Raw genomic sequence first — 14195 nt, 5'->3', positions numbered from 1 at the left:
GGTCACGAGATCAAGTTTAAGGGAGGGTGTTGGATCATAAACTTGATCCATTATGAGAGCCTAAACCCAAACCCAAACTAAATTGATGTCATTACTTACATCATTTAATTAAAGATGTCATTGCTTACATCATTTAATTAATGATGTCATTGCTTACATCAATTTAGTTAGGTGAGAGTTAGATATTTGTTGAATTTGTAATGGTTTAAATTAGTTTATTTGTGTGGTGTAGGATTGTTCTTGAGTAGTATAAATACCCCTTCCCATTTTAGTTTTAAGCATCAAGAAAAATCAATAGCTTCTAAGTGAGTGAAGAAGCAAAGTCTTATAAGAGTGAGTTGTAGTTCTTGTTTTTGAGTGAGAGTGTTCTTGTAATATTTGTTTGAGTTTCAATAAAAGTTGTTTGTGTGAGTGTTTTATTTCCAACAAAGCTTGCATGGTCTCAAGGTTACGAGAAAGTGAAGTGCCAAGTTGATAGTAGCAACGTCTTCAACATGGTCTCTTCTGCAAACGCTAGATCAAGTCCGTTTTCTCTTGTTCGATTTATTGCTTCCTTGCGTGATAGAGGATGGGCTATTGAGTGCAAGCTCATCCGCCGAGAAGCCAACGTTGCTGCTGATATCCTTGCCAAGTCGTCTCTCCAGCAAATTCCAGCTCAAATGTATCTCGACTCTGCTCCGAGCTTCCTCCAGAACACATTACGAAATGATATAAGCAGCCTCTTTAGTACTGCTCATTAAGTTGTAAAGACTATGCCTTCATTACCATTCAAAAAAAAAAAAAAGACCAGCAAAGCAATAATGAGTAAAACGACAGGCGAAGATTACGTGGGAATGACATTGAAAATGATTTCAGCGTAAGTAAGTGCATGCGCACACACGTTCACGAACCTTATTGGACGCATGATTTTTTTATATATCTGAATCTAAGGTCTGAATTTATTAACCCAAAATTTACAAATATCATAGAATTGAGATTTTGATTGTTAAAATTTTCCAAATTCAACCTAAAAAGAAAGTAAAATTTCAATTCCAATCAAGTATAAACATGTAAATTTAAATTTATAAAATGATACTATTATTTATTTTAAGATTTTATTTATTTAAGTTTATTTTATAATAAATTATAAAAAAATATTTATTTGAATTTTTTTTTAATTTAGTTTGATTTTGAACAAATATGTTTCATAAGTTTTTTTTGGATAAATAATATGTTTCATAAATTTACATTTAGTTTGATTTGGGATAAACGAATTTTAATTGAAAAAAATAAAATTGAACCAAGTTATAAGGTTAGATATCTAAATTAAACTGAAACCAAAATCATAAGATAAAAGAATCTAAATTAAAATTAAATTCATAATTTGATTTAAATTGAATTTTAAATTTTATCAGTTTCATTGTTCAATTCTACTAAAGAAACACTTAAAATGTTGTATAAATTCGATTTGTCAATCTAAAAAACATATAGATTTTTAAAATTTTGACATATTTCAAATATTTTTATCTTATATTGAAATTATAATTAAACATAAAATTTAATAATTAAATCAATTTATAATTTAAATCATAATTTAGAAACAAAATATCTTTAGATTTTAATAGATTCTTAAAATATTTTAGAAATAAATTATGGCAAAATTAAAGCCCAAGAATAGACCCATTCAATGGACAAAAACAAAACACCCCAAGCTGAAAAGATAACATCTCTGCCTACGATCAAAATTTAAAGGGTAAAGTATAGTAATGGTCACTGAACTTTTCTACAGTTTTCATTTAGGTCCCTAAACTTTTAAAACTTGCAATATAATCCCCCAACATTTAGTCCGTTTGCAATATGGTCCCTCAACATTTAGTCTGTTTACAATATAGTCCCCGATGTAACTGTTGGGGGACCCATATTGCAAACGGAATAAATGTTGGGGGACTTTATTGCAAGTTCTAAAAGTTTAGGGACCTAAATGAAAGCTTTAGAAAAGTCTAGTGACCATTACTATACTTTATCCTATTTTTTATTACTAGTTGTTATATATATGAATATGCACCATAAATACATTAAATATACACTCAAAATATAGATGCTATTGGGAAATGTATGATACAATAATAATAATGTGTACTTCTAAGAAGATATATGATTTGACAAGACTAAATCACATTAAATTTTAAATCTTGTAATTTTATTATTTCATTTTGACCTTGTATGGTTTGTTTTTACTGAATTTAATAAATTCATAACAAGTGGTATTATAATATTTTGTTTTATTGAAATTAAAAGGATTTAAGATTTAATGTGATTTCATCTAATAGTTTAAGTGTAAGCTCATTTATAAATTCAATGAGTTATTCTTTTTATAAGCAAACTAATGAAATAATTGTATTTGAGTTATCAGGCATAGGAAACTGAAGATACTCATTTAATGCTTGTATTTGTGTATAATACTTGTACAAGTAGAATGAAACATGGCCTTGATGAACAATTAGTTGTATTTGATGCATAGGAGTGACTGAATTTGGGAGTTGTGTGTCAGGCAAAGAGGGGTTTGAGAAGGTTGGAGAGGTTGAAATCGTCGTTGTACCAGGTGCAATCCATAAAACAAACCACGAGTACACTGAGACACGTGCAGTCTCAAGCTCGGGCGCAGTCCCAGAATCGCGCAAGAAGACGTAGAATGTGGGAAGAAAACCAGATGCTTCACCAACACCTTTAAAAGAAAAGCGAGAAAGAGTTGGAGGAGAAGAATGCATCTGTGAGTTCATGTGAATGATTAGTAGAGGAGTTAGTAACTCTTTTTTAACATTTGGGATGGGATCAGACTGGCATGACAGTAAAAAATCCAAGGAGCAATCTGAAGCAATAAAACAGTACAGGCAACAAGCTGCTGAGAAAAGGGAAAGAGCTCTAGCTTATGCGTTCACTCACCAGGTGTTGTAAATGGATATAAATATGCATGTGATACCAGTATATGTTAAATTGTTTATTGATACGAATGTGGAATACATGCAGCGATCATGGAAGGTGCCTTCTAAAGCAGCGAATCAAACTTTAATGGATCGACAACAGAATCCCCACTGGGGATGGTTAGAGAGATGGATGGCAGCTCGACCATTGGAGACGTCAACCTCAACACCTAACAATGCACCACTCAACATTGTGACTACCTCTAATTCCATCTCTAACAACGATAATAATAACAAGCCATCTCCTGCACCTTCTAAATCCACCACTCGACCTCCCGTCCGCCTATCTCTTCCCACTCCTCCCTCAAAGATAGCTTCAGTTTCATCAGTTACTAATAAAATTAGACAGGCGAGTCTAAGCGTAACACGACGCGCAGGGGATGACGACTCCGCACGGGATCATCAACGCAGACGACAAAGTACCGTTGGAGGTTTTCCATCGGTTCGAGAGGACGACAGCCATAGAATCTCGGCCGCAGCGGCCCCGAATTCTAAGGCAACGACGGCGGTAAACCAGGCCACGAAAACCAGGCAGTCCCGATTGTCGAGTACTCTGAGGCGTAGTGCGATACCGGACAGGGGATTGCCCCCTGCTGCAAAGAAGCGGCTGTCGTTCCCTCCGAAGGCAAGTAATAATATGATACGGTCAAGTCCTCCAACGGCGGATAAGTTGAAGAAAGAAGGGAAACTTAGGAATGGAGGAGAGGCTGGCAATGGCGGTGGAAAAGAGCTGTTATAAATTTTAGTGGTGGTGGCGTGGTGGTAATTATTGGATTGAGCGAGCGGCCATTTTGGCCGTTACATTTTTTTTAATGATTGATTCATATTACATTACTCACAGTATGAAATGGATAGTACTTTTGTTTAAAGTTACACTTTTTATTTTTTAGGGTAAAATATAGTAATGGTCACTGAACTTTTTTAAAGCTTTCATTTAGGTCCCTTAACTTTTAAAATTTGTAATATAATCCCCCAATATTTAGTCCATTTGTAATATGGTCTCTAACGTAATTGTTGGGGGACCATATTGTAAACGGATTAAATGTTGAGAGACTTTATTATAAGTTTTAAAAGTTAAGAGACTTAAATGAAATATTTAGAAAAGTTCAGTGACCATTACTATACTTTACCCAAATTTAAAACCAAATCTTTATTCCTTCATCGATCAGAGAGAGATCTCACTCATTTCCAATCTCAGATCCCTTCTTCCCGCTTCCCTCACTGCCACCATCATTTTTACCGATCTGGGTATCTCCCAAGACCCCGAAGCAAACAATGGGTATAGGTGGGTCTTTGAGCGACGGCATCATAAAGAAGATCCTTCTTTCATACACCTACGTAGCAATCTGGATCTTCCTCAGCTTCACCGTAATCGTCTACAATAAATACATCCTCGACAAGAAGATGTACAATTGGCCTTTCCCAATTTCCCTAACGATGATCCACATGTCCTTTTGTGCTTCCCTCGCTTTCATCCTCATTAAAGTCTTCAAAGCCGTCGAGCCCGTTTCGATGTCTCGTGAGCTTTACCTCTTTTCCGTTGTACCCATCGGTGCTCTTTACTCTCTCAGCCTCTGGCTCTCGAATTCCGCCTACATTTACTTGTCTGTCTCGTTTATCCAGATGCTTAAAGCATTGATGCCCGTTGCCGTTTATTCCATTGGCGTTATGTTTAAAAAAGAAGGGTTCAAGACTGATACAATGGTCAACATGTTGTCGATCTCTTTCGGAGTCGCCATTGCTGCTTACGGCGAAGCCAAGTTCGATACTTGGGGTGTGATTTTGCAATTGGGAGCTGTTGCTTTCGAGGCTACCAGGTTGGTTATGATTCAGATTTTGCTTACTTCTAAAGGAATCACCTTGAATCCGATTACTTCCCTATATTATGTTGCCCCATGCTGTTTGGTTTTCTTGACGGTTCCATGGATTTTCGTTGAGTACCCAATTTTGAAAGAGACTTCGAGCTTCCATTTCGATTTCGTCATATTCGGGACCAATTCATTTTGTGCTTTTGCTCTGAACTTAGCTGTGTTCTTACTGGTTGGAAAGACTTCTGCATTGACAATGAATGTAGCTGGAGTTGTCAAGGACTGGTTGTTGATTGCCTTCTCTTGGTCTGTCATCAAGGATACCGTGACACCCATCAACTTATTTGGGTATGGACTTGCGTTTTTGGGAGTTGCTTACTATAATCATTCAAAGTTGCAGGCTTTGAAGTCCAAAGAAGCACAAAAGAAAGCTACTCAAGCAGACGAGGAAGCTGGAAGATTGTTGGAAGAAAGGGAAAGTGAAGGAACCGGCAAAAAGAGTGAATCTCAAGATTAGGTCAGATCATGGTTTGGGATATCAAATATGGAAAGAACAGGTTGCAAAATAAGTGCTGAAGGGAAGAGATGTTTTGATGATGATGATCCAAAGAGCTTGCATTCAAGGTCAAAATACAAAATATGAAAAGGGATAATGCATTTGGGTTTTGGTATGTTGGTTTTAGGTCTTCATTCTATAAACTAGTTATGTTTCTTATTGCATTGATTAGTGTTAGAGGAAGAAATCTGAAATTCCATGTATTTTGTTTGTTTTTTGTCATTCATGGAGTTTTTTAATGCTTATTTATTCATTTCATGTTTCTTTCTTCTCGTGTTGTTTCCTTGTTTGCTTAGGCGGTGTGATTTGGCATGTTGCTCTCACAGCTAGATTGACGTGATGCTTTGAATACGATTGTGCGATTTTTGGCATGTTTCTCTAACAGCTAGAATTGGAGTCTTGGTGAGTAATGAATGGTAAAAATGATTCTGAAAAGGAAGCAGAAATGAGTAGGAGAATGTTTTGTCAATGGCTGTGGGATACTACTTTTGGTCTTTTTGCATTTAGGTGTCATAGTCAATGTGTACCTTTTTTCTTAATGTATGGTATACTTGGCTGACCCTTGAGCAATATTGCTAGCAAGTTTTGGCATGACATAGTCTACTGGAACAGTTATATCACCTTGAAATTAGTTCAAATATCTGGCATGCTCAATCCAGTATTGAGATTTAGTTTCTAATGCACTAGTCTCTCTTGTGCCAACAAGAGTAGAGGAGTCATTTTCAGCACTTTAGCCATTTCTACTAGTATTTCTTTTTTACAAGCGGGAGGGGTTGCAGATCGAACTCGGAGTTAATTTTAACAAAAATTAGAGGTATATTCAATTCGGTTCGGTTCGGTTAGATCCTATATTTAATAAAACATGAGCTGAATCGTATTGTGCATAAAGACTTCGACATTAAAGTGGAATTTGTTACTGGGCCAATAGGAAAGGAGTTGGGTAGTTGAAGTGGGCTTCTTAGTAATGGGCCTGCCAATCAAAGCAACCCGGATAACAATTTTTATATATTTTATTATTGACGTAGTTTAATGTCATTATTAACAAATACTTTAAAAAATAATTTATGAATTGTTATATTTCATATTACATCCTTGTTCTAAAATTTTTAGCAATTTAATGAACATTTCCTTAGAAACATAATAATTTGACCCAAAAAAAGTTGAAAGTAAAAAACTTATACTCTTTCGCTTTCCAACTGGCAATGTCATTCGTCGAGATGGCCAAGGCATATTCTTGATATTATAGGACATGAATCGAATCAGCCGCCCAGTTTCCATTTTCTTTACCTTTATTCTTTAGCCATTCTTTTATGACCTTTTTTTTCAAGTATAAATTAAATTATAAGAGAATCTATAATTAAAAATTATTAACAAAATCTAAATAATAATCGGAATACATTAAAATCAATCATCACATTCATAGATTATGAAAATAACTCTCAACTAAAGTTATAGATAATGAAACTCGGATTTGTGAACTCGAAATTTACTTGGTCTCTTTTGTGCTTCTTTTGCCATCGATAAATGCAATTTAAAGGGGCAAAATAGAATTGGACAAAGTATATAAACTCTCGTTGAATTTTGCTTAAATGATTGTTCTAATTATTAAGTTTTAAAAATTATAAAATTATTATAAAATGCTCATTATGATATTATAATAAGTATAAAATTTGAATAGATTTATTGACTATGTTATAATAATTTGAGAATTTTAATAATTATTTTATGACAATTGAAAATTCAATAACTAAAATAATTATTTAAACATAATTAAGTGACATGTGATATACTTTATCCCATAAAATTTTAAAGCTAAATATATAAATGATTTTCTCCCCGACAAAGCTTTTGTATTTGTCACGAAATGTGACATTGGGATACCTTCTGGACAGTCCCCCCATCACATCAATGCTTTCGGATTTTAAAGTCACTTTATCCATGATGTGTTAATATTCAAACACTGTTAAAGCATAAATCATTCCTCTTTAACAAAAAGAATCATATTTTATTCCTTAATTACTTATTAAAAAGGGTGAATTACATCCGAGCACATTAAACTATGTGTTTTAGTTATTAAACTTTTTAAAATTATAAAAGCTCGTTAAATTATAAAATTGTTAGAAAATAATTATTAAATTTTATCAAACTTTTATAAAGTGATCATTAAATTTTATTGAATTATTACAAATGGTCATTCAATTTTTCATTTTTTACACATTATTATAAAGTAGTGATGATCATTTTGTAATAGTTGAATAATTTTAATAAATATTTTGTAACTTTCAAAAGTTCAATGACTATAATGATCATTTAAACATAATCCGGTGGCCTCCAGTATACTTTACCCTATTATAAATACTCGAAATCAAAGACAATTAAAGTAACAACTGGAAAGTGCTAAAATTTCAAAGAGGTGGCCAAGGAAATAGCTGGTGGAAATGAAGAGAAGGATTCTTCAATGGATCATCTTCATAACGTTATACATTTCAAGTGACAGAGCTTTCATCTCATCATCGGAAGCTGCTGTTAATGATCTCAAGCCATTGATGAAGGGAAGACAACTCAAAAGTAAGTTCTCTCCCTCTATGCATGTATATTCACATGTAAAGTAACCGGTAATACAAGAGTTTAATATCTTTTAAGTAAAGCTTTATGTTCAATTCTTGTTGATAGTAAAGTCAATGTACTTTTATTTTCCATTTAGAGTTTGATCTGATTTGACTGAACTCGTGCGAGAATATAAATCGATTAATTAATGTTTGATCACTTCAATGAAAACCCTTTTTTTATTGTGCAGGTGTTTTCAAGGATCATGGAACAAGAATCAAAGGTTTGCATGAAGCAATTGAATTGGAGGTGGTTGAAAGAGAGAAGGAAGTGATTGTTGATGAAAAGAAGAAAGGGGGAAAAGGAAGCTATGGGGGTGGAGATCTCCCTCGACCTCGTGCTAGAAAAGGAGGAGCCAATCCCCTTCACCCAACACCATTTGCTTTGCTTGCGTTACTACTCCCCACCTTGTTCTTCTTTTGATAAGCCTTGGTTATAAATCATACATATATATATATATAAATAATTAAGTTCTTTGGATATTTATTAAACATTTTAGTAAAAAATTAAAGTTCGGATTTATTTAATAGTTTTTATTTATCTTCTAAACAAAAAAATGTTATATTTAGCATAATAAGTTTTTAAAGTTTAAATTAATAGAGCTAGAATCCACCTACACAAACTTAAAACCATTGGATGAGTGAAAATAGATTACTGAGATTAACTCTTTGTTTTACATATCTTAATGCAATATATATATATATATATACATACATTATTTGCATATTATAATTAACACTTAACAAACTAATTAATCTAAGGTAAAGTATACTAGAGGTCATTAAATTATGTTCAAATGAATTTTGGTCATTATACATTAAAAAGCTATAAAATGATCATTAAATTTATCAAATGTTACAAAATGATCATTGCAACATTATAAAAATGGTAAAGGTTTGATAAATTTAATGAACAATTAGTAACATTTGGATAAAATTTAATAATCATTTGGAAACTTTAATGACCAAATTATAATTTTCAAAAGATTTATAATTAAAATAATCATTTGATTGCAATTTAATAATTTGTTGTATACTTTATCTGATAATTTAATAATTTTTACAAATAATAACGATTAAACGATTTCTAAAATAAAAAAATAAAGATGAAAACACACATTTACCTACAATCATAAAAGAAAAAATCACATGCAGAAGAGATAATTTTTTTCTACAGTGGACATCAAATTACAAGAGGATTGTCTTATAATACATTAAAAATTAATTATATATATAATTATATGAACATATTAACCTTAATTAAATAAAAGTATATCATAATATAAATTTTATGTGCAAGAATACTCTTCCATTCAAATAGCTGTAACTTTAGAATGCTTTGATACGAGTATTAAGAGTTTATCATATGACATCACACACGATAAAGGATTTGTTCGAGATTTAAATCTGATATATTATTTATTTATAAAATAATTATTATTGATATATAAGTCGTGACCTTAACTATTTTAATCTCAATGTATAAAATAAAAAGTTTTTACCCTTACTCATAAATTCTAAATTCTATAACCATAAATTTTAAACTCTAATTTTTTTAATAGAAGTATCTAATTTTATTAAAAATAAAAAAAATCAAATTAAAATAAAGGTTTACAATTATAATGTACACATAATAAGCACATTTTCCTATAATCATCAACACAAGAAAACTAGTCATTTAAGATCAGAAATAATCATATAAGGAAAATATTAAAAACCTAACCAAATAAACTCGAACAAAAGGTAGATACGAATATATCTAACCACATTAATAAGCGAACCACAAAAGGAGATCAAGCAATTGAGAGATCACAAAAAAACTATAAATCATAGTCAAGCGACGTGAAAAAACTATCAACGAACACAAATCACATTTCCAATCCAATTTGATGGTCTATAGCAGAGAATATTAGCATGATAACAAATAAGTGTCATATTGATCAACGTGATGATGTCAAATTCAACATCAAGAAAAAAGATAAACAGAAACACCAGTTAAACGACAAAAAAGTGTCATAAACGTAGAGAAAATCGAGTTATAAAGGCAAATAAAAGAATATCATAAAGGAAAAGTTATTAAAATTAAAAAAAACAAAGATACACTATAATAAAATAAAAAAATAATAATAAAAATCGACAGTTGACTATCAACACCAAAATTGCTATCACTACTAATCACAAAAATAAAGGAGACTAATGATGACTCAAGAAAAAAAAAATAGGACAAAACTATAGAAAACCCACTTAAACTCTAAATATTAAGTACTTACTATACATAACATTAAAATAAATCTTTTTTTATAAATTAAAATTTATATAACTTATATATAAACTAATTTTCTTTAATAAAACGTTCCAACACCCAAATATTCTATATTCTATGGATCAAAGCATTTGAAGCCCAAATTTAAGAGTTGAACTCAAGCAACCAGCTTTGACACCTCCCATTGTTTCGTGACCGCCAGATCATTGGATTCCATTGCAACATCTGATAATGTAAGATTAATCTTGAACGACATTATCTATCTCTTGGTTTTTCAAGATTATTCGGAAATGTAAGAATATATTTCATTTGATGTTTAAAAATATGTATTATAATTAAAAATATTTTAAAAATTTTACATTTTTATTATCTTATAATGAGACCAAAAGTATTAAGTAAATTAAGATTATGAAAGTTTTCAAAATATATTATCTTTAAGTGAATTTTGAATAAATAATTTAGATGACAAAAATAAATAATTAACCAAAAAATTTATTAAAAATATAAATAATATTAAAGAATTAACTGTTGGGTGATTTAAATAAGCGAAATTCAAAATTTAGTGATCAAAAGTTAAAAAGTTATATTTTTTTTAAAAGGTTGATTTTGTATTTAATAATCGAGACAAATACAAAATCGGACACAAGCATGGATCTCATTAAAAAATCTTCCTAGACCTAAATGGAGAAAAAAATTGACCATGCTCGTATCGAAAGATACACAGCACAACTTGTTAATCTCATGCAACCACCGTTATGCCTATACTGATCACCTGGGCAATTAACACACATCACAGATGAGCAGTCAATCAGTCAAAAGTATGCAAATAACAACTAATCAGACCAACACCAAGCGAGGCAAAGCCTCCACAGCAATCTGCTGAAGACCACAGCACAGAAGAAAGACAATGAAACCAATCTTCACACAACGGGTCGAAAAACACAACATTTGCTCAACAAAAGACTACACTCCAACATTAAGAACATGCACCCTCGAGACTGAAACGGAAACCACAAATCCAATCGGGCAGCAGAAAAGATCCTGAGTCGAGAACCGAGCACCTGGCCAATTACAGTTGCACCAGCAACCAAAACTGCCAAAATCGATGCATAAATCTGGTCTTTGCATAGCGACTTATTATTGAACAAAACATCGTTTCTTGAAATTCAAATAGACCATATGAAACCCAAAAAAAACTGTAATCCAGAATTTCTAGCAGAATTTTGCGATCGGCAACCCAATCCAATAAAGGAGGAAAGGATCAGACGTTACCGAGATCGGCAAAGATAAGCCGACTCTTGGTCTTCACCCATCAAGGAATGTTCGCGATAATGAATCACTCGAACCAACTTCACTACATGACTACCAACTTATCGAGGAATGAATTTGTCCATAACAGGCACCCCCGCTTTAGCTTGCAACCGGAACAAGGAAAACCTGAAAATCCATCACTCTATGCGAACTAACCACACCCACAGCAAAACCAACAATGGCACCCCAGGTAGACACAGACTAAGTAGGCAAATGAACGCCACTAAAAAAATCAATGATGGACGGAGCTAAAACAGGCCACTTGAATTATCCAAAAAAAAAAAAAAAAACAGGCCTCTTGCATTTGCACCAATGGCCTATCCTAATAGCACAGTATTCGAATAACTGATTCTCACAGCATCTTTTGTTATTAAACAAGATGTCGTTCCTATAAAACCACAGACTCCACATTACCCCAAGAGAACCATCCTCCACACGGGTTTGAACTTGAAAGAAATCTGCTGGTCCTCCCACGCACATAATAGGCTTCTAAAATTGGCCGGACAAATAAAATTAAGCTTCCATAATGAGCACAATCTTTGCCATATTCTCCACGACACCTTGCAATGGCTCAATAAGTGGTCGACCCATTCTTGCTCTTCGCGGCATAAGACACAAAGACAACGATCCAGATTTGATACACCCCTCTTTGCAAGGTTCTGCAAAGTCGGAATTCTCGAAAGGACCGCTTTCCATACAAACGCCTCAACCTTGGGAGGCGCAAGGTTCGCCCAAACAAGTTTCCAAACGCTATCCTTTTCCTTCCCAACACATGCTACCATTTCACAAAAATTCTTTGGTTTACATATGCCATCCGGGCTCCCCTTCCAACTTAGAACAGTACTTCTCTGTCTCATTAAATTTATTACTTTTGAATTTTAAGATAATCATGTTCAAAATGTCATATTAAAAAAGTCAATAAATAACAATACTTGTATTTTATTTCTTTTACACTTAAATATGTTCAATTCTTTTATATCTATTAAAACAAATCTATTAAATCTATCAACTACTTTTTGAGATAATTTTATCATTTTTTTTTTATAACCTGACATGTGATCAAATTTATCTCCTAAAACTATGAGTGTGACATCCCAAACCCGACATTTACTCATCATCGAGTTCGCGAGTGTCACATTTGAACATCAAAGTAATTCATGACATTCCGACTCTAACTAAAACGTAAATTACTCAAAGTATTAAAACAATTTATAATAAATACGAAAAACATGCAATTTATGAAAATAAAAACTCCTTTAATTTAAAATAAAACAAACACAAAATAAATTAATATCAAATCAATTTATAAAATGACTCGAATGAAACACCTCATACCATCTACATGCCTATATAAGTCATTGATATCGTACTCTAGTACTCCCATTAAGATTCCTCCACTAATATTATTGACTCATTAAGATCCATAAAACTTATAACCTGAAAAAGATAATAACTATAAGAATGAACTAACAAACTCAACTATTCTATATATTTCATAAGTTTCATAAAATACCATCAACATTATTTCAAACTCTTATGTTTGGTCTAAAAATAATTTTGGGTATTTTATGTTCAATAATATTGAGTCAACATTGAATCACACTTATAATTTATTCACAATTAACATAAACCCTAAAAACACAGTTGGATAATCTTAAGGTTATTTTAATGATTTCATATATGCTAACATTTTTTGTTATCTTAGCCCATAAGAGCATTTTAATAATTTTAACAATCAACATTATACCATACATTTCATAAGACTAAAAGCATTTTAGTCCTAGGCCAAATCAGTTCCCAAAACTCATAGATTTTAAGAAAATATATCTCATATTTGTGGTTTCAAATATTTCTCTTCTGATGCACCCGCGAGTTGTCACATTATGAGCTTTTATGAGAAGTTAATACACAATATTAAGATTCAACTTGACAACTAAACTTTATCAAAAATCGAATAAGAAACGCCAGTTCAAAATCATAATGAGGAGGAATTTATCACGTTGCGTAGAAATTTGCTTATCAAAACAATTAAAAGATCTACCTAATCATATAAGAATATCATCTAAAAATCACGAGGAGGAATTTATCAAAATTGTTAATGTTTTCACATATCAAAGTAGTGAAAATGTATGCGAGGCCACTCTATATTCAAAATACATATAGGAACGTCGTTGATGACAAGATCACATCGAAGTTTTAAAATTTCAAACTATCATTATACAAGTTTAAAGGATTTTTCTTTCGAAATACAAAACTACTATAACAATATTGGCTTTTATATGAATCAAACTCACGTTTTCAAAATTCAATATGACCATTTGCCTTTATGGAAATTCGACCAAATAACATCATTTGAAAATCACGAATAAGAATTTATCTGAGGAGATAATCTTTTATCGAAACAATTAAAGGATCTATTGAATGACCTAAGAAACACCTAAAAATACCATCGATGAAATCTATCATATAAATGATAAGATCGAAATTTTGTAAAATCTACGAATGGATTCATCAGAATGATCTACCGACCTTAAAGGTGCAATTGAGAACTTTTGACTTATAGGAACCATGATAAAGAATCAACAATTATCTTCTTTTACAATAGCTCATTCAACATACTAGATTTTACATGAAATCTTAGCAAAAATCTTTCTCGACTCATGTTGACATGCATAGTTCACATTCATTGTG

General features: G+C 31.9%; 3 protein-coding genes across 3 annotated transcripts; all 3 read left to right on the top strand.

Moving 5' to 3' along the window:
- Positions 1 to 3093: 3093 nt before the first annotated feature.
- LOC120192680 lies at positions 3094 to 3699 on the top strand. The gene has a single exon (XM_039195423.1). It carries the CDS (start codon positions 3094 to 3096, stop codon positions 3697 to 3699), a length of 606 nt encoding a protein of 201 aa, XP_039051354.1.
- Positions 3700 to 4109: 410 nt separating this feature from the next.
- On the top strand, positions 4110 to 5438 carry LOC120192604 (probable sugar phosphate/phosphate translocator At5g25400). Its single transcript, XM_039195356.1, has 2 exons — positions 4110 to 5285; positions 5321 to 5438. Exon 1 carries the CDS (start codon positions 4236 to 4238, stop codon positions 5283 to 5285), a length of 1050 nt encoding a protein of 349 aa, XP_039051287.1. The 5' UTR covers positions 4110 to 4235; the 3' UTR covers positions 5321 to 5438.
- A 2241-nt stretch (positions 5439 to 7679) lies between these two features.
- Positions 7680 to 8365, top strand: LOC120192621. The gene is made up of 3 exons (XM_039195373.1): positions 7680 to 7719; positions 7763 to 7892; positions 8122 to 8365. The coding sequence occupies exons 2-3, from the start codon at positions 7763 to 7765 to the stop codon at positions 8352 to 8354; spliced, it is 363 nt and encodes a 120-aa protein (XP_039051304.1). The 5' UTR covers positions 7680 to 7719; the 3' UTR covers positions 8355 to 8365.
- The last annotated feature ends 5830 nt before the right edge of the window (positions 8366 to 14195 follow it).

This window comes from Hibiscus syriacus, unplaced genomic scaffold (assembly GCF_006381635.1).
Source record: "Hibiscus syriacus cultivar Baekdansim isolate YM2019G1 unplaced genomic scaffold, ASM638163v2 tig00116976_pilon, whole genome shotgun sequence".
Classification (NCBI taxonomy): Eukaryota; Viridiplantae; Streptophyta; class Magnoliopsida; order Malvales; family Malvaceae; genus Hibiscus; species Hibiscus syriacus.
This window is presented reverse-complemented; position numbering and strand designations above follow the sequence as displayed.

What these genes read in the sequence shown, in the direction of transcription:
- LOC120192621 (XM_039195373.1), top strand. Translation starts at nt 7,763, where the DNA reads ATGAAGAGAAGGATTCTTCAATGGATCATCTTCATAACGTTATACATT. An exon ending in GAAGGGAAGACAACTCAAAA is followed by an intron (nt 7,893 to 8,121) that starts GTAAGTTCTCTC and finishes TTTATTGTGCAG; the next exon opens with GTGTTTTCAAGGATCATGGA.
- LOC120192604 (XM_039195356.1), top strand. Translation starts at nt 4,236, where the DNA reads ATGGGTATAGGTGGGTCTTTGAGCGACGGCATCATAAAGAAGATCCTT.
- LOC120192680 (XM_039195423.1), top strand. Translation starts at nt 3,094, where the DNA reads ATGGCAGCTCGACCATTGGAGACGTCAACCTCAACACCTAACAATGCA.